Genomic DNA, 26,779 nt, shown 5'->3' with positions numbered 1-26,779 from the left:
GCAGCTGGATTAGAAAATATGCAAGATGTATACCCAGATATATGTGGTTTTTCTGGACTTCCCTGGTCTTCCCTTGATCTACTTAGGGCTTCTACCCAAGAACCCTTTTCCTCTAAAATCTCTGTAACAGCTGTGAGTTAGGTGCTGAGGTGGCTCTTTTGATTTGGACTTCAGTGTTTAAGGACGTGTCTCACAGCACTTGAGATAGAGGCAGCCCAGTCCCTCTCAATGAGTCCCTAAATTGCATGAGATGCCTGGAGTCAGTATGGCATGTCCATATACATAGAGCAGTAATTCCTCCAAATTAGTATTCCTGCTATCCTGTGGCATGTGTCATGACCTTCGGTTTCAACATCTCTCTCACTGTAACATGACTGGATGTGCTGATGTGTGTGTTCCTCACTTCAATGTGCTCCCCATGCAGAGCTCCAGATATTGTAGGTTTTGTGATTGCTGTGTCCTGTCTTATCTTGGAGGCCTTGAGGCATCATATAGCATCATCCTCCTGCTCCTCTAGCCTGGAGAAATGAGGGAAAATAAGCAGGTTGAAAGATTCCTTAAGGAGTATGTTTAAGGATTGTCATGGCAATTCTTGGCTATCCAGCTCTTGGTCATTTCCCAATCTTGATTTATACATGTGGATCCAGAGCTTTTGCTAGTGTCAGTCTCAAATCCTAGTGATGGCGGTCAAATTTATGGTAAAAGATACCCTTCAGTGCATCTTTTTCTCAGGAAAAAAAAACCAACTTACCTCAATCCTTGTACACTTTGACAATCACTCTGAATCTTAGAAATAATATCTTGCATTTTATGTGATTTTGATTATACATTTACCTGTGCAATTCCCTGCCCACACTATGGTTCTTCACACACCCTTCTCTAAGCAATTATAGCCTAAATGATCCTAATTCCCTTATCTTAGTAAAAGTTATGACTTTCACAGGTTAAAGATGAAATATAGTTTAGTCTAATTCTGCTCTGTGCCAATGTATCCATATACCTGTCTTATTGCATAAAAACGGTAAGAAAAATCGTACAAAGTTTTGACATGTATTTTGTTTGCTATTATGGTTTGTCAGATGTTTCATTACATCTTGGACACACATAACTAAACAATTTCTAAAGAAAAGGGACTATTTGCAGTCATCTGCTGGAGGTCTGCAGCCAACACTTCACACCATTTATCAAGAAGATTTTTGCTGTGGAAGCACAGGGAGGGGTGGGAACTGGGGAGCCTGGGAGGGCAGGGGAGAGGGTGAGGACTGATAGCTGCAACCTTAAAATCCAGATGAGGAGAGGACAGAAATGCATGTTACATCAGTCACTTAATGCCTGGCCAATGGACTTTGCAATGGTTGTTTGAAGGGCACGAGAATGACTTGGGGGACTCAAACATTTGGATATAGAAGTTCAGATTGCTGGGATGTGCTTGGGCTGTGCAAGAAGCAGAGTGAGGGCTCTGATCCTGAGCTGATCATCATGGGAAAGAAAAGGCAGGGGTTAGCCCAAGGCAGGACAGCAGTCTGTTGGAAGGGTATTCCTGTTGATTCTCTGAGAGCAAATACTTCCATGAATGTATATGCAAATAAAGCTGTGTAACATCTTAACAATATCAACATTGCAGGAAAGACTGAAAGACTTGAAACTAATCAACAGGTTTCCACATCTTGTTGCTTTAAGGGCTGATAACCACCAAAAGAAATCCCACCAAAGAGTCCATGTTTTGCAGAGATTCCACCAAATAACAGGGGTCAAGTTCCCTACCCCATTATATTGCAATACTCCTACATAGCCAAAACTTATTTTGTCAGTTCAGTGGAGTTAATCACATATTCTCAATATGGAGTTCAGTAGAATTAATCACATAGCCTTTATATGGATTTGCTATGAATGAGAAGGTATATTAATATACAGTCAGCCGGTGGATATTACAGTAAATAGTTTCCTGTTAACACAGAGCATTGCTGCGTCTCTTTGATTAGAGACAACTAGCTTAAAAGAACATCTTTCATCTGTGTAAATGGTTTACTGGGGGGCATTGCAGATTGTTCTGAATGTTCTGGGTTTTTTCCCCCACAGAAACAGAGCTAAAAGGATAACATGAGTAATTGCATTGTCTAGTGCCTCCCAGTGCTTTACATGTTATCCTCTAGGGAAAAAAAAAAATCAGCTACTGGCAGCCTGGTGAATTTAGTAATTGCAACTAATGGAGTTGTTTCTTTTTGTCTGTGTTTCAGGATGGAATGGGGAACCTGAGAATCACAGAAAAGGGTCTAAAGCTTGAAGGAGATTCAGAATTCTTGAAACCTCTCTACGCCAAAGAAATCCGGTCAAGACCAGTAAGTTGTTGGGAAAAGAATAAGCATGTTTCTGTAGCCCTAACAATAGGAAACCATGAAGTGTCAAGGTGACATGGTTATTGGATAAATTACTTTGGCCATTCTATAGAAATGTAATCTGGGGAGTAAGACAGTGGGTGTCCTTTGAGGACTTCATCCAGATACTATATCCTCTGGACAGTTGCAAAGTTGATATACATGGTTTAGTTTGTGTAAGACACTGTTAAAATGCTTCCAGGACCTCTGAGGTTTCACATTGTCTTTTTGTTTTCTTTTGAGATGAATCATAAACAACCCTCAACTGATAGACCTAATCTTTCTGAGGTAGAGGGATGGCAGGCAGTTGTGAAATGCAGCTTGCGTTTAACTAGCTACTCCTTTCCTGCAGAGAGCAGAGATGTGATGCCTTGGTACAATGGCCTGGTCTGTTGTTAGCTGGCACAATAAACCCATATTATGTGCTCAGTCCTATTTCATGTTGTGTTTTAAAATTATGTGCAGTTAAAATTCAATGCTGCTAGAAGAGACTGCTTGACAAAAGTGGCATGGATGTTAACAACTGAAAATGGGAAAGAACACAAGTGTGATTGAAATAGCATTTTCATAGCAGCACCTCATTGACTGTCAGTGACTTTTGCTCCTTCTAACGCAATCCTGTTTGTCCTGAGCAGCTTTAAAATAACTGAAACAATTATAGAGAGTTTCCAGGATCCTTCTCAGAAGATGACATCTGTCTTGTTTCCTGATTCAAAGTGTTAATTTGAGTCAGACACCAACCTTCCATTTTGATAACAATGGCAGATAGCTAATTAAATAATGTTAACATCTCTTTATCTCAGCATTTCAGTCCTCCTGTAGAAACTGGAACTTGTAGCATAGTGAAAACAACACACAGCCAATCCAATATCCGATTTAGTTACTGAAGGTTGTAACCTCTGTTAGATGGCTAGGAAATAATTTGAAAAGCATAATCATTTAGGAAGAAAACTTAATAAGAAAACATTCATATCTAGAAATGTTTTTATCTCTGAACTAAAACAGAACTGTAGAATCTTACATGTCATGCACTTTGTAACGTAAAATGTGTGGGAAAGGTGCAGCACTCGGTTTGATAAATAGACTGACAAATTGCTACTTACATTTCTTTTTCTCTAGTTAGATTGCTGGAAATAATACTTGATTACTAAGATGACTGAGAAACACTTCTTGCTACTGAGGAGTTTACAGTTTTCATATTATCATATTGATCTACATTAGAATACGGCAGGGGGGCAAAAGGTGTCCCCTTCTTGAGGTTATGAAACTAATTTCCACACCATTGACAGTTTAATGAACGCAAGGAACAAGAAATACAAGATAAGGCCTGAGTGTGTGTTCCTTGCTTTATCCCTTCTCCAGGATTATTGTTGCTGTTAGCCAGAGAAGGATCTAGCTGCAAGCCAGAAAGTCTGATCTATAGCCTAGTGAGTTGGAGCATGCCACTGGCTTCAGAAGATGAGTCCTGGTGACTGTATTAACTATAGGGTTACATAAACAATGCGTATAGTTTCTCTGACTTCTCAGTTGGGTTAAACTGGAGTAGCCTATGCTAGCTTTCAGGTTGCTTACGATAACTCTGGAATTATTATTGCGCTGGGGGGCAACAGGGGCAATCCTATTGATTTCAATCAACTTCTGCTTTTTTGTGCTGTGTGTGAATTTGGCCACTTGTAAGCAAATGAAAGGGTTGCAGTCAATCAAAGGATGATAGTTACAGAATATTTTAAAATATTATTAAATAATCAATGCTATATTTTTTTCAAGAACAGTAGTGTGACTCAGTATTTTCTTGGAGGGAAGCGTACTAGCAGTTCCTGAACTTGATGAATATTGCTAAAATAAAGTGCCAAACTCCACTCTCGGTAGTACATGTGAACATCCATACTAATTCCATAGTAATCTCTGGGTTTTCAGAAGTGCATGTTGTGGCTTTAAATATTCAAAGTGTAACAGAAACAATAATGACAGATAATGGTAAAGAGCATCCCAGAGAGAAGCTGACATACAATATTTTTCATGTTTAATTAAACAACCTATGAGTTGTATACAGTAATAGATAATAGTTTTATATGAAGCTCAAAAGACTTTCAGACACTGGTTATTTATAGAAGACTTTCATTTAAAAATAAAACCCCAAAACAACAAATTTAATTTAACTATCATTCTGTCGTAGTAGATGAAGGGGTGTTGGTGATGCATGGAAAAGGCAGGGGAAGAGTTGCTTTTTTGTGTGAGTGGCTGCAGTCCCATGACCTCCATGGAGTGGTTTTCCCACTCATATGTCTTTGCAGTGCTGCTCCCCACACTGCCTTGCTGTGGGCAGAGCTGGGTAATCCCTGCTGAAGTATCTCCCAAACATGAATTGTGATAATTCTTGAAAGCCTGAATTTGTCACTGGTGCCTCTTCTTCTTTGCTTCATCTCTTAAGTCCCAGGAAGATGGTAATTAAAATTACACACAGACTTGCTTGCCTAGGAGCTGTGCCTTCTGGTTTAAATGTAATTTTGGATTTCCACTTAAAAGTAGATTTCTTGTTCAAATTAATTTGGCAGGAAGGGAAGACCAAGGTTTAGAGAGGAGGAGAAGCCCTCAAATGTCATCCCAAGAGACCGGCTGTGTTGGAACCTCTGAATTTCTGTCATTTGTGCCTTAAAGAGCTCTAGCAGGTACTGCTCCCTTCATCACCTTCTGGACAGAGTAGTTGCATTTAGCTGTGCTCCTTTTGGAAGGTAACTCATTGCAACCAAGAAGAACTGAATCTGTTGTACTGTGGCATGCAATTGATGACAACCCAACAAAGGCATCTTTCTGGGAGTCTCTTCAGAAATGTTAGCAGAAGGACTGGACCGACATGCTTTGGTCCCACGCTGGAGAAGCGGCCGTTAAAATTACTGACATGAACTGGCTTCTTAAAGCTGCTTCCAGCCAGTTTCTTTCTGCATCATAGCTGCCTTCTGTCCCAGGAATGACATCTCCCCAGGTTTGCTTTCCTTTTGCCTCACTCGTTCAAGAGTGAACCCCCAATTCATACAACAAGGGTCTCTGTTCCTATTGTTTCCCTATCCTAGTCCTGGCTCAGTAATATGGGTTTGCAGGGCCTCTTGGGTTAAGAGCCTATTTCTAAGCATCAGAGCTTGCAAACAACATAACCTTGTTATTGCACGAGCCTGAAGTTTATGTAGAGATTAATGAATAGTAACTGGTGGTAGCAGTGTTTGCACCCTCGTAGTCTTGTTTTAAAGAAATGAGATAGATGCCTTCCCTTTTCCAGGAGTGTTCAGAGCATCTTAAACTCCCAGCTGAACAAATTGCACACTAAACAGTATTTTCCATGCCACTTGCATGGAACATGAGCATCTTGCTGCCTTTAATTAAGAAGTTAACTGGACCATGAAGTATTGCCTGTGTAAATAAAAGTGATTTGTACTTAGTCAAGAAGGTGCATTAGGAATACTCGCATTTCTTTACTTGCACATAAATTATGGAATTATTAAAAACTGGAAGGGTCATCTATAAACCCATCTGTAGCTCAGCTGCACTGTCACTCTCAAAATGTAACTGTCTTTCTAACTGTTGTAATTTATTGTGGACTATCATGTGAACCATCTGCTTGCTTATAAATCAGACGAACTTTGACTGAAAGTTGCGCACAGCAGCACAAATTGTTAATTTTGTGTGCTGGAAAGCAATGGCAACAGTTTTGTGGTCTTCAGTCTTCACTGAATAGAAATTTAAAACTGGAGATTTTTCTGCCTTTGTTGAGAAGAGCTGATAACAAGCAGGTTGCTTGAAACTTAGAGCGAACACAGATTTAGCTTTCTTAGTGCAGTTGGGGTGTTTTGAAGCTTGCCATGTCCATGTCTGTAAGCAACTTAAAAGGGGCAAGAGAGAACAGGCTGTGTGCATTTTCCATTCCAGCAACAACAGAAAAATCCTGTGCTGTGATTATAAAGGAAAATCAAGTGAATTACTTCTCTCAGGAGCTGTGTGGCAACTGATGAGATGATAATCTCAGCTTTAGGAAGGAGAGAAAGACATTGCCATGAGAGGATTAGGATGATTTTGCCCTTTCAATGTTCGTTTCAAGTGCATAGATAGAAAAAAATAAACGTCAGTTTGCAAATGTTTACACCTGGGCTTAAATTTTCTTACCCTGAATCCTTTAAAAGACAAGAGTATGGATTTGCTCAACAAAGATTTTTTGCAGAATAAACCTCTTGACTGGAGTCTTGCCCGTTCAACTCTCTTGCAGACTCTCATACTAATGGGTGGGTCTGGGAACACAGATTAAACATGGGCACCACCCTTTCTTGTCTGCCCTCTGCTACCTGGGGGAGCTCCAAGGTATTCTGTTGTTGCATAGGTATAAGTGATGGCAGAATTCACTGAACAGATTTTGAGGAGATTTAAGTGCTTTTAAAAAGAGATCTCTTAGCATATTTAGCTGGTTTCATGTTGAAGGTCTGCTTCCTATTATTTTTAATCAACTGAAAAAAGAATTTAAAAGAATCATTCTATACATCAAAGAAAACAGCCTGAGGCAAAGTACACTGTCTTTTGTTTTATTTTCCTTTCTTTGGGTGATGTTAGAGGTCCCTATCTTGCTCGCTGTGGCAATGAGTGTCTCACTGAGAGCAGCATGTTTGCTCAGAGCATTGGAGCAAACCTGGGCTCATTTGAAGCTGTACGAAATAACTAGTGTCTACAGTGGAAGAAGGACTGGGCCTGTCATTAACACTTGGCTGTGATTCTGCAAGGGCATCTGTTTGGCCTAAAAAATTCACAGTTGTGAACTAGGGCTGATAACTGCTATTCCCTTTACTGGTGTTTAGTAAATTCTCATCAGCATAAAAGCTAGACTAGCAAGTGCGTAAAACATGCTTGTCTGTACTTTAAATTTTCCCCAGCCAGTATTTGAATGATAGAAATTTTAAAGGAAGCTTTTAAGAGTGATAAATAATTATTTTGCTGATGTACTTGTCTCTCTATGTTCAGATCTGGAAGAAGAGTGGTGAGTGGTGCACTTTTAAAGCATAGAAGCAGTTCTGTAATAGATGTGTTCTTTTGTATTACTCGCTCTGCAGGTTCACCTGCCTCAAAGCTAAAAATACGTACTGAAAAACAATAAACCATGTATTTGAATTAAACAATGACAAGTGCACATAATGGGGCATACCTGCCTCATAGCCGTAAATACATATTTATAAACAATATAACATACTAATTTGGATTAAAAGGCAACATTCACCCATGAAGAAAGGCAATGCAATGGCAAGATAATTGCAACTTCGTATGATGCTCAAACTGTGTAGTAGAAATCTAGCTTTCAGTAAAGGCTCAGATAGATGACATGAAAGAAGGCTGCTATTTTTTGAGGAAGGAGACAGAATAATTCCTTTTCTTCCTTTGTCAGAGTTTATAGAGCAATAAAAGGATATTGAATTAGTTCCTGATGATTTGGTCTAGCAAAGTGCTTAAGGATATCAGCATGCTCACTGAAACCATCACTGAGTGGAAATGAAGTCTGTCTCACTGTGCTGCTGTCACTTAGCAGTCCCTGCACACTCCGACCACCTCTTTGCCCATTACTCCTCCCAGCATTTAACTATTCCCGTAGTGACTGGTTCTTTAAAGAAGAGAGGAATCTTCTTCTTCTTTTTTTTTTTTTTTTTTTTTTAACACATTATAATACAAACGAGCCTGTAGGAGCTCCTGGCAGCTCATGGAGATGTTGGTCTCCTGGCATTTGCCTCTGAGGCAGTTCAGCTGCCACTGTAGCTTCAGGTAGAAAAAACGGACACTATCCGAGGTCGATTTCTGAAGCACAATACCTCCTCTAACTGCATCTTCATAGCTTACTGCTTCTTGGTTGATTTTTGGCAGCAGACGTTAAAATATTTTTTAAAAGCCCTAATAATTTAAAAAAAAGAACAAGGTTGCTAGTGATGGCACAGCCAACAAAAGAAAGCCTGCACCTACGCCTGGCCATCTCATATTCTCCCTAGAGGGTTTGTTAAGCATTCGTTGTGGCACCACTCCAGATACCTTGTTCTTAGTTTCTGTGCCAGTGTGCTTTTGCTATAAATGTCTCTCTCAGTTTGGTCAGTTTGAGTCCTCCTTGCCCAACAGCTATCAACAGAGAGGAGAGCTGGCAGCCAGTGGGACAAACAGCAAAAATAAACAGAAGCAGCCAAGCAAGTTGCAAAAAACATCATTTTGGAAGAAGCACCCTCACCTGATGCATGCATATTTTTGCCATTGCCATCCAAAGCAGATCTGAGTCCGCATACGGCAGTAGGCTGTGTGTGTCCAGCAGAATTTATAAAATTGACATGCTTTCCTCTTAATAAATGCATTCTTAAGCAATAAAATCCAGAGAGCCTACTTCAAACTGAACCTTGGTTGCCCCAGCGCTTTGGGGGCAGTTAACGGCTCTGTGATATTCCAGTGTGCTGAAAAGATTGAAGTTTAAGTAAATTTTACAGTGACTATGTAAACATTTCCCTTTACCTTCATAGTAAAATTGGTCAGAAGTCTCTCAGCTTTGAATTTTGAAGGAAATTTTGTAGTCTGGCTGAAGGGGTACTTCTAATAACATCAGAATTAAATCTCGCTTTGTCTGTTCCCCGTTGTTTGTCTAATGAGCTAGTGTTATGTGCTGCACACTGAGAGCACAACAGGGCACTGCAAAATCAGAGTGTCCCAAAGACGAGCAAGAGAGGAAGCTCTGAAGTAAACAAACTTTTTGAAATAACTCCACAAGTTCCATTTCAAAGCAAAACCTCGTGGAGGTTGCCTATGGCATTTTGAAAAGGATTTCATTAAATGTTGCTAACTTGTCATAAGCTCTCTTAAATGGAAGGGTAATGGCTCATAACATTTGTAAGCTTTTTAATTTCATGCAATATGAGCAGTGTAATCAACACCTATTAAAGTCAATCAGCTGTGCCAAGTGGGCTACCTACCTCAGCTTTTGTCTATATTTTCATCATGGGCACACCTCTGAACTAACTCTGGGAATAGCATGTTTGTACTTTTTTATCCTTACATCAATGGCGATTTTGTGTCCAGAAAACCTGATATGGTCATTGCAGAAGTATCTGAACCCATAAGCTGAAGAAGCGCTTTATAGTCAGTGCTTTTCACCTTCCAAGGAGGGAGTTTGGGCCATGGACTTGATGCGGACTAGTTAACAGCTCCGAAGCTAAACATGAAGGAGATGGAGAATTTCCCAAACGATCTCCCAACCTTTTTGCTTTGACACGTGAAATCTCTCTGATTGAGCTGGCTGCGTAACGAGAGGGGAGCTGTTCAGACCATGTGTTTGTTTTGCTGTTCTGATCTGATTCCCATCTCTTCTTCGTTTTAAACATTTGCAGCTGGACTCTGTGGTCATAAAACAAGTGATGTGCATTGCAGCTCAAAGTGAGCCGCTGGGTTAAGGCTAGGTGCTCTGTGGTCTCTAGGCTTTGGCATTGCATTTTTGCTATGATCCCAGAAACTGCTTGGATTTCAGCTGTGAAGAGGACAGTGAAGCTGAGTTTTGTGGTGGGGCTGTATTTCAATGGATATGTTGCAAATCAGCTAACACCATGTTTTCGACTGTCGTGAGCCTTGAGACAGGAGTGCAGGCACTAGAAACTAAAAGAATAGAATAAACACTTGATTTAGTTTATTCCCCCAAAAGGGAAAAGACAAGATATGGAATTATTGATTTTAAAGTTGAAAGAAAAAATAAAATGGCTGAGCTGAATGAGTTTGGCAGGCAGTTTCTTGTCTTCCTTGGACATGCACCACTTTTCTAGTGTCTGTTATTTCAGCTTCGGTTTGGCATCTTGAATTTGCATGCTACCTCTATGATTAACTGGGAAACTGCTGTAAAGATCATTTTTCCTAATTAGCTCTTTATTATGGCCTCTCAATGTTCCTACAGGCTTCTAAACCTTCAGGAGCTGTACATCATCCTTATTTCTCTATGCTTAAACTTATATTAAGAAAAAAAAAGCACAGGGGGCTTACTGGGGGATTCACGAGTGTGGGACACATCAGTCACATCTACTGATTATGGGATTTCTGTGGCTGACTTGTATTGCCGGACAGGTATTACTGTTAAAAGAGAAGCTCTGCTGGTAGTTGACTTCAGCTGACCTGAACCAGCCTGTGGGATTGAACGCATTCATAGAGTAGCCTTGAATTCTCAGTCCAAAATTTGATCCAAATTTCATCTTAACAAGGTGTAGCCTCAGAAAGAAGTAAGCCTTACAAAGCATCTGAAACTACTCAAGGAAAAACATGTGTGATCGTGTAGTGCTGCATTGCTCTCTCTCAAGGGCAAAAGCCTTGAGTTTAAGGATTTACTCTGTCTAGACAATGCTGCTGACAACCAGGATTCTGGCCGCTTTGGAAAAGCTGAAATATAAAAACAACTTCTTAACACTAAAAATGAAAAAGGAATAAAACTTTATACAGTATGGATGGAGGGAAGATAGAGACAAACAGACAAAAGAAACACTAAAAGACAAATAGGAAGATCCAATTATAAAGAAAAAGAACATTTTTCTGATATTTCCAAGAAGCCTCAGGAGCAGAGCTGTTTTCTTACCATAGGACAGCAAACACTTCTGCAACTCTGCCGCTGATCGAAACTATTTTGGCAGCAAAGTTACGTATTTTATAGGGCATTATTTGACAGGACAAGCTGTGCTATCATTAGGAAGTGCAGGCATACAACTGGTTTTACAGACAGATCAGTTTGTGTGTTTTGTTTTGCAACAGGAAAGGAAAGCCGGACCTTCCAGGTTTCATTTAGCAGTTGCTATGCCAGTAATAGGAGTTTCTCTGATTGTTCTGTTTCTAAATGACAGATGCTGGATTTGATTATGGACAAAGAAGAACGCAGGGGAAACCAAGAACAACTCTAAATTTGCTCTTGTTCTTTTAGGGCAAATTGATTGTCGGTCTTGGGAAAACTGACTTGCTGCTTTTGAAAGAAAAAATAAGATTTCTTTGGCTGTTAACACCTTCCTGGTTGGAACATCTCTATTTTTGATCTCTGCCTGTCTGAGGCTGTGCCTGGCCATCTGCTTCCATGTATGCCAGTGTCTTCCAGGAAGGGACGGTCCCACACCAGTGTTAGTTGCACAGTGTTGGAGTGCAGGACACTACTGTACATGTGTGATAAAAATGGCTATAAATCTAGTCACAGAGGTAGACATTCTGACTTGTCAGTGAATCATTGATCTGGGCTTCAGTCCAACTAGATATTTAATTATGTGCGTAATTTACAGTTATAAGTAATTGACATCAGTACAGCTATTAGCATGCATAGAGCTGGGCATACGTTGTGAACTTTGCTGGATTATGCCCTATAATTTCTACATATATTGTACGTGTGTGGCAGAGGAAAGCTACCAGCAGGATCCATCCTTCTAGTCTCTGTACAAACACAGAGACAGACAGTGCTGTTTCCTCCAAAAGGTTTTACATTGTCAATAGGTAGACAGAGAGTGGGACAGGAGATAGGGATGAGGGTGAGCAAAGCGGCTTTCTCGTTAGCTCCTGCAGCAGCTGAGGATTGCTGTGAGGAGTCCTGTGTCCATGTGCATGCTCATTTTAGTAGATCACATACCCCAAGTGTAAAGGAGTGTGGTGATAGAGCTGGGAGGTATTTTCAAATAAAAGCTGATGCAGTAAAAAGTTGGCCTTCTTGCGGGGGTGAAGGAAAGCAGTTTCCATGGTGCCCTGTTTTTTTGTTGTTTCTTTTTTTCGTTTTTAAATTCAGGTTTTCAGTATAAAATGTTACATGCCCATTGATTTCCTCTTGATTTGCCGTAATTCTGAGTTCAGTGAACTTTTTAGGTTTGCTTCCAGTCTGGCCTTAAAATTTTCTGAGGCAGATTGTGCGAAGTACTAGCAGGGAGCCTGCTCCTCATTTCTCTCTGAAAGGGAATAACCTATGGAACAGAAAGAAAATTCAAGGTGTTTCACCTCACAGTATTTCTTCCTTATTCGTCATCCTTACATAAAATAACAGGAGATTCCACACTTTCAAACTTAAATTTTCCATGAACAGGAGTAGAGCTAAAGCATCCTTGGCTTTTGCCTTCTCACTGCTGAGGTTCCCCAGATAGCATCAACTGTACAGGGCTGCCGCCATCCAGCTTCCCCTAGAAATATCACTTCTAAGGATAGAGACACATCTGCCTTTGGAAAGTCCTTCTTTATGTACTATGAGGGAAGGTTTTATTTAAAGTCTATTTCAAATGCAGCAGTGATAAACTTTGATATAAATCACTGTCTGTTTATGAAAATGGTGAGTAAATGCATGCCAAGATTTGCACGGTATCTTAGTGCAGGGTACTTTGTTGGATTCTTAATTTGTAGTCTAAAATGAGGCTTTTACCTTTCTCTTTATTTCCAGCTATAGCTTGATACTCTGCTTCTAGTTCTTTTGCTCCTTGAGCAAAACAATATAATGTTCCATTCTCTCTCTTGATTTAGACAAGGGATGGATTTGTCATGGAGCATTTAATGAATAAGAGTGGTTAACATCTGAGTTCTGCTTCTCTGCCTAGAAACCAGCAGCAGCTGCAAAGGATTGCCCATGGATGGGTGGCTACTGATTTGGAGAGAAGCTTGCTGTTCACCAAATCAGCCGTATCACTCTTCACAGTGCCTGTAAAGTCTTCTTTTCCAAGTACTAATATAAGCTGAGCCTTCCTCTTGAATGTGATCTGACAGGACTGTAGCCCAAGGCAGGACAATTGAAGAGTAAGATGTGTTTTTTCCAATGAGAAGCTTTGTAAGAAGTCAATATTTAAAAGCAGAGAAATAAATAAAATTACAGACAGTTGGGTTGATTGAGGGCAGAAGAGAGGTCGTTTGTCTAACAGAATAAGCATCTCTCTCCAGCAAGGCTTTCAGTTCTTTGGCCAAAAGCTGTTGTCTTTCTTTTGATTACGTTGATCTGTAAGAGTGTGAACAACTCATTATTTTTCTTAAAATCATGAACTTTCTAGGTATATTTTGCAGGTTAGAAGTACAAAATAGGCCTAGCTGTTCATCACCTTAGAGCAGTTGATATTTCCCTTTAAGCAGAGTCACTCTTGTATTGTACACACAGGTGAAGCCACGCAGTGAATGGCCAAATAATCTATAACCCAAACACACACTAATGGCTGTAAAAGGTCAAGAGTAAGTGATCAACCTGAGCTGATTTAGTGGCTTGGTTTCCAAAGAGCCGTGGCTAGAAGATGGTGGGTTTATGGCATGAACCTGAACATATTTCCTCTGATGCTTGCTGTGATTGAGTGTTCAGAGCCTGTGTTCTCCAGTTTTTTGCACAACATCCTTCACTGGTTAAATGAAGTAAAGATCACACAGGGCAATGGCATGTATATTGTCAATGCTGCTGGCTTGAGAAGCACCTTTTATTGCATATTCACTGTTGCTCCAATACAAGATGTCTGTATTCTACTACCTGTAGAAATCCTCAGCTCCTAGTGCGAACTGAGTTTTGCAATCCACGTTTCCTTAAGATCCCAACTGTTGGTTATAAATGATGAACCTTGATGTTGGTACACAGTTGGGAGAGCAGCAGGCTTTTTGTTTCTCTCTGCAGCTTTACTATCATACAGCATTCTGGGAAGCGTAGCTTAGCTGAGGTAGAACAAATGGGAACATGCAGGCAGGACCCTTCCTGTGCCCTGTCCTCGTAGGAGCCACTGGTCAGGTATCTTCACTGATCAGTTTTGTTCCTCCAGGGTTTTGAAAGATCTTCAGCAATAAAAACATTGGGAGGCAAATGCCTTCTGTTTAAAAGTGGAGACAACCAGACAGGCTGAGCCACCCTGCTGGTTGCCCAAAGAGTAATTTGGGGTCCTTGGCTTTTATATGCCTCCCTGTGCTCTATTTTACCTTCACACATCCTAATCTCTTTGACTGCTTTTGCCGTTACTCACCGTTTCCCCAAACAACATTCCTGTCTTCTTCCAGGCATACAAAAAGCATCTGCTGCTCTTTCTGCAAGGCTGACATCTCTTGAAATACCATTCCCCAGCCCCCCGGAGGTGTTGGTTAGGGATATATTTCTGTTCATTGGCCCTGTACCATGGCAATACCCTGTGTTCCTTTCTTCTTTACATCCTGAAGCAGATACTCAAAAGTGTCTGTTGAATGGCAGCCAAAATATACAGTCAAATCCCAGCACAGTGCACCCTGCTCCTGCTCATGCAATTGTCCCACTGAGCAGACCTTTGCTGTCATGCTATCTCTGTAGGTACATGCATTCGGTGTAGCAACGTCCAGCATGATTTAGCATCTTTCCTCCAGATCAATCCAATTTCATGTCACATGCTTAGCTGCACCCATCATTTTACCTTTTCAAGTGTACTGCTTACTTGGCTGTTAGACGTTCAGCCTCTCCGAGATGGATAGAGGTTTGCAGTTCTTCCTCTCCGAGACGGTTCCTGTCTGACACTAACTCACACACGGACTGTTATGGCACTGCAGGTCAGAGTTTGGCCCTGTGTTTATTCCTGTGGGAAAGCCTCTGTCTAGTCATGTAGACTGACAGAGCATCCTTCTTAAAGAGGAGTATTGATCATTTCAGCAGAAGAAACAAAGTGGTTAGATAAAAGCAATTCAAAAACATTTGGTGCAAATGTTTCTGTGACCCTGCAACCCTGTACCATAATTAAGCAGATCAAATTACTTTGGTATCAGAGGCAGTCATGGGCCCAGCCTTTCTTTTCTGTCCTTCCCTTTTTCCTAGATATGCCCCTACAGAGTTAACTGAATATGTTTCGACAATAACTGTTCCCACAACAAGGCCAAAATATGGTTTTCATCAATCATTTTATAGCTGCTTCAAACTTGTCACACCAGTGTATGTGCTTACAGCAGCTCAGGGAAAAAAAAATGCAGACGAACCAGAAATAAAAGCAAGAATTTGAATAGAAAACCTGATTTTTCTATCAGCAGGAATGGTCAGACGATCTTTCATTGTGTCTTGTACAGTGGCAAGTGCACAGTCTCTGTTGAATAAATAATTGCAGATCTGGGAAATGAGATTATTGCTCCCATGAAGCTATTGAAAAAGAGAGTACACTGAGCCCTTCAAACCTGTTTCCTGATGCACAGACCCCCATTTGCCTGGGATGCACAGCAAACCTGAAGGACAGGTCTCATAAAGAAGAGCCTTATAATAGGAGCCCAGAAACAGAAACGCTTTGATTGCAGGAACATGTCCGGGCTGAACCTTGTCATTTCACAAGCCAGATGCATTGGAGACAACTCCACTGGGTAATCGCAGAAGTGAGGATGGCCTTCTGCGTCCTGCCTCCCAGCCGTAACCGTGCTGTAATATAGTTGCTTTTGCAGTGTAATTGCTTTCTCTGCAGGGCTTCTGCCTATTGATTCTGCTTGCGTGGATTTAAATTGTGTGCGAGTTGGAACTAGACTCAAGTTGGTCTGCATCTCCACTTTTCTGTGCTAGGCAGCTCACGTGGCAGTTCTATCTAAGAGACTTTAATGATGTCTAGATAGCATCACTCCCTGGCCTGCGCGTATGTATTTGATTTGAGGAGAGAGGCTGGATCAGATAAGTTCAGAACATCAATAAATACGTGTATTTTGTTTGGTGACACTTGTTCAATTTGATTCTTTTTCCCAGGAAGCAGCTTGTGTTGTGTCATTTTTTCAGCATTCTGTGTAAATGCTCTGCATCTGCAACTGTTGAGGATGGTGCCATCCCATAACAATGCCATCTGCTCATTCACAAAGTGCTTTTTGCGTAGATAAAAAATGTGAGGTGTTACTCATAATTAGGCAAATCACATGCTGTGATCTGTGATTGATTTGATTTCTGTTGCTGGCTACCTCGCATATGTCTATGTGTCCATAAGTATTGTCTACATATCAGCATATGGATGCAGACGAATCAGAGACTTTTGAGTTCTTTTTTCCCAATCCAGACAGATGGAAATGTTTTCCCTTCTTCTTATTACCAGCGTCCAAATTTCAGTAACACCAGGGGCCTCTGCTAGGATCTTGCCTCTCTTTCGTGCTGTACATGCATACGTAAGTTAGCATGGCCATTTATAACCTATTATGAGAAGTAAGCAATCCACAACATGCCGCAAAGGAAAGCTGTAATTTCAAAGCAACATTCAGAGGTAACCATGTTATTAGCCTTCTTGGAGAAAAATATCTGGGTATGTAACTTGGCATTATGCAGTAAGAAAATGCCTAAAATGCTTCGAGCACTGCAGAGCCCAAGTGTCTCTGCTGAATCAGACTTCCGGAAAATGTTACTGTGCCTTCCTTAGTATTAACCATATGTACTCTTTAATGTCTATTCATCTCACTAACAGAGGTAGGACTGTGGTCCAAGTAACACTCAAAGTAAGAGAATGTAACTCAGAAATTACCAGTTCTGTATAATTTAAATATTGTCTTGAAATGCCTTTTATAGATAGCGAGCTATGATTTACCAGCAGTTTTAAAAGATGTTTAAGGCAGGCAGTAGCCATACCAGAAAGGCCATAAAAGTGAAAACACATGAACAGAGGTCTGCACGCTTGTCTGGAGTAAGAGTTACAAGCACTGGAGTAGCTATCTAGTTGGATGATTTAGAATATTTTAAACGTCAGCAGAGCTCTCTTCTCTCCCTCTCTCCTGTGGTCCTGTGCCTGTCTACGGTGTGTTCGCTTCAGCAGGAGATCTGTCACCACTGGAGTCTGACTGCAACTAGGACAGCCTAAGGCAGAAAATAGGCTATAACTTAGCACAAATCCATAGTCCTGCTATTACAACACCTCCTATAGACAAGGCTCAGATCAGTGTGAGCTGTCACCAAGCAGAAACTGCAGTTTGGTATTTCAGCAGAAGAATTCAAGTAAATTGAAATGGTTAGGGAATACTTGGTTGTTTTTTACTGAAAGTGGTGATCAATGTGCTGAGAACCTAGGACCGCTGTTCTCCTGTTTACGAGCATTACAGTTTCTTGAGTCCTGCTTAGTTTGTACGAGGAAGAGCCGTTCCCCAGTGATGCAAAATTAATCACGAACGCACATTTGATCGCCTCTGGTGTAACACCTTTGGGTGAACTCTGAGTGCAGTAAAGTGCTTGAAGCATTTTCAGAATTATTTGGTCATTTTACAAGTTATGCTGTTCTCTTCATTTCAGTTGCTGTCTGAAGGTGTCTTGTGAGAGGACTCCTGGTGCTGAGCACTCTTAATGCATTGGATTTTTTCTGAAGCCAGTAATGCTCAGTTCAGTCCTACTAATACAGAAAGTTCTGTAAATGTGAAGCAGCCTTCAGACGTTACAAATCCAGATTTCCCATCCTCATAGATACTGAATAGAACTCCAACATGTGTAGTTGCATTTTATTTTTATTTGTGTGACTGTAGGTTTCATCACATCATTTGTGGGTTTCCTCATATTGTAAGTCAATGAAGTAAAAAAGAAAGATGAGTAGCAAGAAGTGAAGTCAGATGTGATGTCCTGGAGATTTTTTTGGTGTTATTTTTAATGTCAGCAGACATGGTGCAATTTAATTTTCAGAAGTATCTCAGCTGCAAAGCAGCTGATTAGGCATCTTGAAGAAGCAGCCACTCTCTCGAAGCACTGTGTTCATGAGATTATTATAGGTATTTTTCTAAAGACAGAAACCCCTGGATTGCCAGAAATAAACCACTTTGAAGGATACAAACCCCCTTGGGTAGCCATCCAAAAGCAGAATGCAGTCATTTAGATCTCAGATCATAGACCTGCCTTCTTTGCACTTTAAAAGGAAGAGTCAGAGATGCAATTGCTTTAATGCAATCTTTTGTTTCTATTGTTGTTAAAATTAAGTTCAAGAGTTTGTGGTATTGGACATAAAACTCCAACATGTGCACTATCTATGCCATTAAAATATGTCACGTTGGGTGGGATAACGGTGTTTTCTGAGCTTCATGGTACTACAAAACATATCTTTCTGCAAAGGTGACTATACCTTGTTTGTATAGAAGGAGGAACTTGAATTTTTTTTTTTTAAGCACTTGAATACTTAATAAAATGTCAGAAGTTGGAACACAGCACATTAAGTCAGCTCATGATACTACATATATGTCTTTGAGTGCCAGTTGCAGGTCAGGGCTGTATCAGCTCAGCTACTGATGCAGGTTACATGACCTGGGCACATTACACTTGTGAAAAGAGTTTGTTTCCTGGCAGAAGAGGATGTAGACTACATTTTGTTATCTCTGCATTGAACCTGTTGATTCCTTCCTAAAAGCGATCATCTTTAGACACAAATATAGCACATACTGGGACATTTTGTAGCATGTGTTTTAATCTGTTTATTACCAATTGCATTCACAGTTTGCTTTCATTCTGCTATGAAAAGCTTACACTGTCAAATCAGAAGTTTTACTAAAAAAGGGATTTAGTTGCATGAAATTTATATTCAACCGTTTGAAGGACAGAATCAAGATCAAAAGAGACTCAGTGATTAAACAACAAAAAGTACTTTCAAATCATATTAAGGGTTGTTTTCAATCTAGCACCTAGGGATTTAGCTACATGACTTAAATTTTTGTGCCAGAAGGCTTCTGGGCAAAATCCTGTTCTTGCTGTGAGGAGCTAGATCAGAAACAGGAAGGAGAGCTATTTGGTTTACTTTTGAAATAGAAACAGTAATGGTTGGCTTGCAAGTTTGGCCTGAAGTCTAGATTTTCTGTTGACACAGAAGGCCAGGCTGCACTTCCCAGCGGGACCTTAGAAATGGGCTTCACTAGATTCTCCCAAGTTTGTCATCTTCACAGCCAAAGAGAGATGCTGTCCAGTGTTTCGTCTGTTTGCTTTTTAGGAGGTGCATGATGTCTGTACGATGTTCTGGTGAGGTTTGCTGTGACTCACAGCTGTGCCAGTTGCTTGATCTCTGCAGCATCTGTCACCAATTCTGAAGTTTTTTTACTCAATTGTTTCCTCCCAACTCTCTGTTTTCTGGGGGCAGCTCTGAGCTTTTCCAGTGTCAGACATTCCCCAAAGGAGTTTCTGTTCTTAAGGCAGGAGTCGGGGAAAGAAATGCACACTCAGTGTCAGATCTGGGGTTTTTGGCTGTGTGCTCACAGCATGTTCTGGAGACCTTTGTGGTTAGGAAACTCTGTGTTTAATGTCATGCAGTGAGGGTATTACTGGTGCTTCCCTTTGAAGGATGAGCAAGTCATACGGGAATATGCAAAACTGGGTTAGGGATACTAATTTAAGTACATCTGTGTCAACTGACCAAAAACTACAGAGTGAGGTTAAAAAGTCAGCTTTCCTGGTAGGTCTCAGGTCTGAAAACTGCTAAAATGAGCTTGCAAGCAGTGCTGAGTCCCAGGCAGGGTATGCTGCTGGGTCCAGTTACATGGGGAAGTGCTGCAGAGGTGATGTTTTTGTGGGTTTTCGTTAACAGTTTACCGTTCCTGTTGAAGGACATTTAAGGTGCCCTGAAATTATTGCTTTGTGTCTCAGTTCATGGGCGATGCATACTTGCCACTCCAAAAGAGACAAAACTGTGAAATGTCACCTTGTGCAGATGTGACTTGTCCCAACCAATGGAAAATGCAGTGCAGGAGTGTAAGTATCATTGCTGTTATGACTGTTACCACATTTAACTGCTAGTATAACAGGACTGATTGGACTTCAGGAACGGAATATATTTGTTCTAACCCACGTGAATACTTCCCCTCTAACAGCAGCTCCTTAAAACAGCACATTGGCTGTAGGCCAGGTGAAGGAGAGCTTTTGCTGTCATAGTAGGCCGGCTGCTTTCTTTACAGAAAACGAGCTTTTGCCCTCTGACAGTCCGTCTGTGTATAGAGCAGTGTTTGCTTTCTGTAATGTCAGTGAGAGGTACAGTTGAGCAGGAAAATCGTGCTCTGAGTGGCTTCTCCATAGACTGCTCCTTGCCAACTTGGATTATGCTTTAATATTTTATTTTTTCCCATTACTTTGTCAAGCCTGCAGGAAATGCACCATTTCCATTATTTCCAGAACTTCACTTGCACTTAGTGTGCGAAGTCTTTGAATCCACAGGATCAAATCAAAGCTACTCCTTTTGACCATCCAAATTACAAACACATTGACTGTGAGGCATTATTTTAGAATTGGCTGTTAAAATTTAAAAGTATTTCCAAAAATTTTTAATAATTCCCTAAAGCAATCTAAGGACATCTATTAATGTATTGAATTTCCTTAAAGACAGCACTGATTGGGATTGCTTCAGCTGCAAATTAAGGTTGTCAGTCAAAGTGTTTTTTCTGTTTTAGCCTCTGATCTAGTTTTTAGCATCTCTTCCAAAGTGAGCCAAAGACAGACAGCTAGTGAGCTGTTAGGGCTTGTTTTGCCCTGTGTTTAACCTAGCAAACAATCAGTCAATACCTTTTGCGAAGTCTTCTATATTTTACTGGATACCTCACTGCTTAGTGGGGAAATAAGCTACACTGTTTTGATGTATTTTTGCACTTTTCACATTCTTTATTCTGCGGCATGGTGTCCAACATTTTAATACATTGAGTAGCTGTGGCAACTTCTTTTGTGTGTCTACAGACATTTGCGTTGCTGTCAAGCCATTGGGTCTGCTAATGAGGGGCTGGAGTACGAGACAGAATGATGTATTTGCTATGTAGCATTTCCTGCAGAGATTAATAGTAGATTCACGGTGTGGGCTGGAAGTAGATAACCAGCCCAAGAGTCCTTAAAAGATCCCAGCCTTACCTGCCCCCAAAAATGGAGCTGCAGCCCAGAGCAGGGTGGGATCCTCCATTGGTCTCCTGCAAGGAAAATGCTTGAAATAAAGAAGCAGCAAACAGGAAAACATGCAGAAGGGGAAAAAAAAAAGAAAAACAAAAAACCCGAAGAAAACCGTCCTACTCCCATCAGTGTCTCTACCTCAGTCTCTCCAGCCAAATGATCAAAGGAACCACTGGAAAGAATAACATAAAATAGTGTTGGAAGGGAGGTGAGCACTGATTATATTTAGTAAGTTCCATTGAAGTTAACTCAAGCTGTCGTCCAGTGCAGTGCAGTGGGGTGGCTAAGCTGGACGTGAACTGGGACTCTGCTAACACAACACAGTTAATAGAGGGCTGCTGTAAAGAGGTTAAAGTCGTAACAGCCAAGCCTAGGCATAAAGGGCAAGTCAGTGTGGCACATGGGCTGGGAGCAACATCTGCTCTTGCAAAGAGAGGTGTGAGGAAACCTTATTGTCCTGTTTGTGATGAGAGGAAGAAGAACAAATGACAGAGAAAGAGATTTCTCAGTAGACCCGATAGCATGCAGAGTGAAATATGTGGGTTATTGTATAAGTGGTGATATCAGGTGTATTTTATCTCAAACGTACTTTTCTGAAGAATTGGGTTGAACCTTTTGGAGAGAAACAGGTAGACAAAGAGAAAAATATTATTTTCCCTACTTTTCTGAACCCAGAAAAATACTCAATCCAGCTTTCCATTCACTTCTATTTTCTTTGCATCACCCCCGAGAGTAAAATACAGTTATTTCTTTAATATTATTTATCTGGGAAGATTTAGAACTGGATTGTTGCATATTACACTTCAGAAAGTGTGGTGTGCCTCATACTTACAGTATTACAATCAGTTAGACATGCTTATTTATTGCATGTTGACATTCTAACTCTATCAAGTGTTATGACTGTTTATGAGAATATTACTTCGCTACATAATTATTTTTATTTTGGTGATGATGTCACCTTGATCTAGATTTCCACTTGGTGATGTTCATCAGAATACTTCATTTTGTGTTATGATAACATGGAAGCATAAGAGAAGTGAAAGAATTTGTCTTTTCAGTTGTAATTAAAGGAAGCTGACATCATCATCAAGCTTGCAACAGAGGAAACATTTTTTTAAATGTTCGGTGTGTAAAAGAGTGAGTGTTGTTACCTTTGTAAACAGAAAATGATGGACAGAAAATCTGCAGAATTTTCAGCAAAAGGGAGTAATTTTTTCAACTCTTTTTCATTTCTTAATGGAAGAAGAATTATGGAAATGAGAGCAGCATTGCATTAAGTGCTTGAAATGTTCCTTCCCTGCAGACCAATAAAAACATAACTTTTCCATTAGGGAAATTTAGTTTTTTTGAAGGCTGCATGAATCTGAGCTCTGAATCAGTGAATGAGATGACTATGCTAGGGTAAGCGTTTCAAGGTCTGATTATGTATTTTAAGTCTTTCGTAGGTGGATATCAGCTCTTAACTTGTCTTGTAAGACTTCGGAGCAACTTCTTCTGTGACTCTTTTTGTGTTAACCACTTGGCTTATCTTGTAGTACTTCTGTGGTGCAATCTCCCGTTATGCAGATCAGTAACAGAGCTTCAAAGCCATGGGGATTGAATGATTTTTCCTACCTGAATTTGGACTAGAATGTTTCCTGGCCTTTTCAATTTCTCTAACTACTTGCATAACTCCATAAACAAAACTCAAATGGTGCAAGTCAAAAATGTGACCTTTCTGTGCTTCATAAGGCATGTTTATATTGGTTATAGTTGCACCTATGACTATAGATTATGCAGATTGTAGTTACCTGCCTTTAAAAATATCCTTCTCTAAGTGCAAGATGAAAATTTAGCAGTAAACTGCTGTCTCTGATGGTGTTCAAATTAGGTCCCTGATCAGAGCTGTGGAGAATTAATACCAGAGCAAGTGGGTATTCAAGTGAAGCCATCTTTTTTTTTTTTCCTGTGCTGTTAACCATAAAATCGTAATCAACATTAATTTCCAAGTTCTAGAAGGTCACAAATAATAAAAATTAATAAAACCCAGCAAAATCATTCCAATCACTACCACTATCCCTTACTTCTGACTTATTAATTATATTTCAGTTTCATATACTACATTACTTAGGCTGTCAAACACATGACAGAGGTATATAAGTATGATTTGTCCTCATTTAGTGTAGGAGGAGACAGAGACACCAAGAGATTCTGAAACTTGACCAAGGTCTGAAAATGATTAAGTGGAATTCTTTCTTTTAATTATTTTTATTTAGTTGTAAATAGTCTGAATGTAGCCATAGCGCTGTTGTTACAATTGATCAGATAAATCCCATTTCCCCCTTTTTTGCTTAACAGCTGATCCCATTGGTGCATGCAGCACAAATAGTTAAGGCAACAAATGAAATTATTGTGAATATTTGGTCACATGTGGGGCTGGTTTTGTTTGAGTTTTTTGAGGTTTGTTTTCTGCAAACGCTGCTGGGAATCATTTACTTACCACTAGAAGTGTTCCTTAAGCTCCAGTCCATCACAGGACTCCCATGAGTGCATTCCTGTGCTCCTGTTATGTTTCCCATGCAGACAACCTAGTCCTTCTGCCATGATCCAGAAAATGGCATCTATGCAAATATTAGTTATGTTCCTTATAAATTCAGGAGGCAAGGAGAACGTGCCTGGCCCACATGATCCTCTATCCCCATCCTGATTATTCATTCTTAATGGGAAGATTTTGAAACACTGGAAAAAGACTTTGGTGGAGGAAGCACATGGAGAAAAAAATTTTCAACTACTTCCTGATTTTCTTGCTATTTTATCCCCTCTACCAATCATCAGTTGACGAGTTTAATCAGCTGCCCACTTTAGACATTATGAAGAGATACTGACAGTGAATTTCCACCTCACACATTAGATTTTTGGCTGATTTAAGTTGGGGTCACCCTGTGCTAGTGCCATAGGTGCCTAATAGCCCCTGAGAAACCAACCGTGTGCACTGGGGCTGCCTGTAGAAAACATGAGTTCCCAGGTGCCTTGGATATGTTTGCACACAGAAGGAGCCAGATGGTTTTCTCTGCAGGTTTTCTTTGGCTTAGCTCTGCAGGAGAAATACCCGAGATGGATGCTGCCAGGTAGCAGTGTGGCTCCTATGTGTTAACAGCTGCTCTAGCTCTTCTCTCAGAGATACGCTTAAAGCATAAAAATGAAAAATGGGTACAAATCTTTGTGGTCAAGTGGGGAGTGGGGAAGACTTTATGTCTTGTGTACCTCCAGACCCAATGGGATGGGTCTGGTCCCAAGGTGGCGTCCCAGTCTGGAATGTGATGGTGGTACATGCCAGGTGGTTCATAAGGACTTTGAGATCAAAGGCACTTTCTGCACGTTAATAAGGTTTTCTTGCTCACAGCCCTTGGGCATGGCTCACTCAGGTGACCCTGTGGTAGCAGACACAGTCACCCGTTGGAGTCATCCGAAGCTGTGTGTAATATTGCAGATTTGACTCTGAAATGCTCTGCTGCAGTCAGATACCCTCCCAAAACACCATGACCTTTGGGAAGTTTAGGTCAGATCCCGTATTGCCTGCACATTTTAAAATAACAGGTTGGTTGGTTGTACTGGCAATAAAGCTAACCACCCCTAAAACAAGGCTAGTCTCTGGGACGTTATCTGGGCCAGAGGTGTGGAGTCTGGTTTTGTCCTGGGCAATAAAAATTAATGCAGGGTAGCCTGCACCTCAACCACACACCCAACCTTGGGGACATTAGCAGCAGCCCAGCAGCGTTAGGCAAAGCTCTGGGTGTCTCAAGTAGGCTAGTCTTGGGCAGCCATCCACATCTCACGTGCTTTCTCTCGTGGTCTCATTCCAGGGCAACCCACTGTACTTCCAGTCTGCCAGAAATGTGACAGTGAACATCCTCAATGAGAAGACTAAAGTCCTTACTCGCCTTGTAACAGGTAAGGAGGGGGAAAGGCTGTGTGGAAGAATTAAGGAGAGATGAAAGCAGGTGTGCTGTGGGATGCTGCGTGGCTTTAGACAGCACACAGGAGGGGAGCCCAGGTGTCTTGTGAAGTACAAATGAAAACTTTGCTCCACTTTGTAGAAACAAAGCTAGAGACATGAAAGCCATGCTGGAGAGGCAGCTGGCGGGTCTTTCTGATAACGAAGCAGACCATCGTTTTCGCTTGAAAGCCAATGCAGAGACAGAAAGGTTAGTTGTACGACTTCAGGGTCAAGAAGAACATATTCAGGCTGACATTTCTGTTGTAACAGGCACAGGCTTTTCCTGAGACACTTTTAACTTTTCTAAGGTCTTGGGAACTCTGCAGATTAACTGTGGCTGGGTTGGGACACTTTGCAATTCAGGGCTCGCTGTGCCCTTCTGCTGATGAAGAACACTCTCATGCTCCCAAGCATGAGTGTGTTTGATGGGGAAATGGGTGTTTCATAAATCCTCAGTGCACAGCAGCCTTTGAATGAATGCATGCATAATTTGGGTTAAAAGAGCCTAATGCATTATATATGGTAGTATATAATATATATATGATATAGGATAGATATTTATTTATTTGTTGAGATTTATCTAGGGACTGGGAGAAGTATTGCTGCGTGGCAGAGCCAGTAATCCATAAACATGTTGTTTCTACGTGAGACTGGGTTGTTTGGCTTGCTTATATAACATCTTGGCCTCTAGTCACAGTACTAAATAATTAAATATGCAGCTTCAGTAAGCAATGATTTAAGCAGAATGCATGAAAATTGCCTGGAGGAAGGAAATAAATTCAACCCCAAGCTCCCTGATTCTCACATTCAGAATGAACCTATTTAGTTTGCTGGTTCTCCATATATTTTCAAGAGGGTATTTGGCTCACTTAAGAACTTCCATGTCACAACAGCTTGGGAGGACGCAGTCAGTGATGTCTCCTGACGCGATGTTCAGGTTACTGAGCTCGTTTCTGCATTCGGCAGCAGCTTTGGTTTCAGAGCAAAGTGAAGACGTGGTTCTGCATAGTGCATGCTGCAGTGATGAGTAGGGAGGTAGTTAATTAGCAAGATACAAATCCAACTTAAAGCTCGAAAGTACTGGATTTTCTCAGAATGGCTGCAAGATTTTTAAGTGTTCCCAGTGATCTCAGCATAGCCTCACTTTTCTGTAGTGTGAACTACACACGTGATTCTTTGTGTGACCTGATGCCGATACAGATGACCCGTGCAGGCAAACGTGGGTGTAGATGGAGTTAGAAACTGCCTATAAGAAAATACAGGCTTTTCGGTCTTATTTCTCTTGTCTTTTGAGAAATAAGACTAGTCAAGAAGATGGATAGAATTAATGCAAAGACCAATCACCTGCCTTGCGCAGTAGCATATTCCAGGGAGGCTGTGGCTTGGACTGAGTTGCACAGGGCTGTCAGATGGTGATTTGTCCGAAGTTTAGCCTAGGTCAGTAACTGAGGGGTCTGCTCTTTGTAGCCTTTGAGCTACAGACCTGCACAGGATTGCTATTCAGGCAGCTGATGTTTATCAGGCTCCACAACAAAACGCATTGCCAGAGGCTTTTCAGCACAGTGTGCACAGCAGCCTGCAGGAGAAGCAGCAGAATTGAAACAAGGGCTACGAAGGAAAGTTTTACTCATCTAAAAA

At 40.9% G+C, this 26,779-nt stretch overlaps 1 protein-coding gene across 1 annotated transcript in view; it reads left to right on the top strand.

The window, feature by feature from the left end:
• Window positions 1-26,779, top strand: part of SGCD (sarcoglycan delta) — a 131,308-nt gene that overhangs the window by 55,112 nt on the left and 49,417 nt on the right. Inside the window, exons 2-3 of the mRNA XM_086470940.1 lie at window positions 2,238-2,339; window positions 25,008-25,095. Coding sequence (XP_086327066.1) covers window positions 2,238-2,339; window positions 25,008-25,095 — 190 coding nt within the window. The remainder of the gene's footprint in view (window positions 1-2,237; window positions 2,340-25,007; window positions 25,096-26,779) is intronic.

This window comes from Leptosomus discolor, chromosome 10 (assembly GCF_034619465.1).
Source record: "Leptosomus discolor isolate bLepDis1 chromosome 10, bLepDis1.hap2, whole genome shotgun sequence".
NCBI lineage: Eukaryota > Metazoa > Chordata > Aves > Leptosomiformes > Leptosomidae > Leptosomus > Leptosomus discolor.
This window is presented reverse-complemented; position numbering and strand designations above follow the sequence as displayed.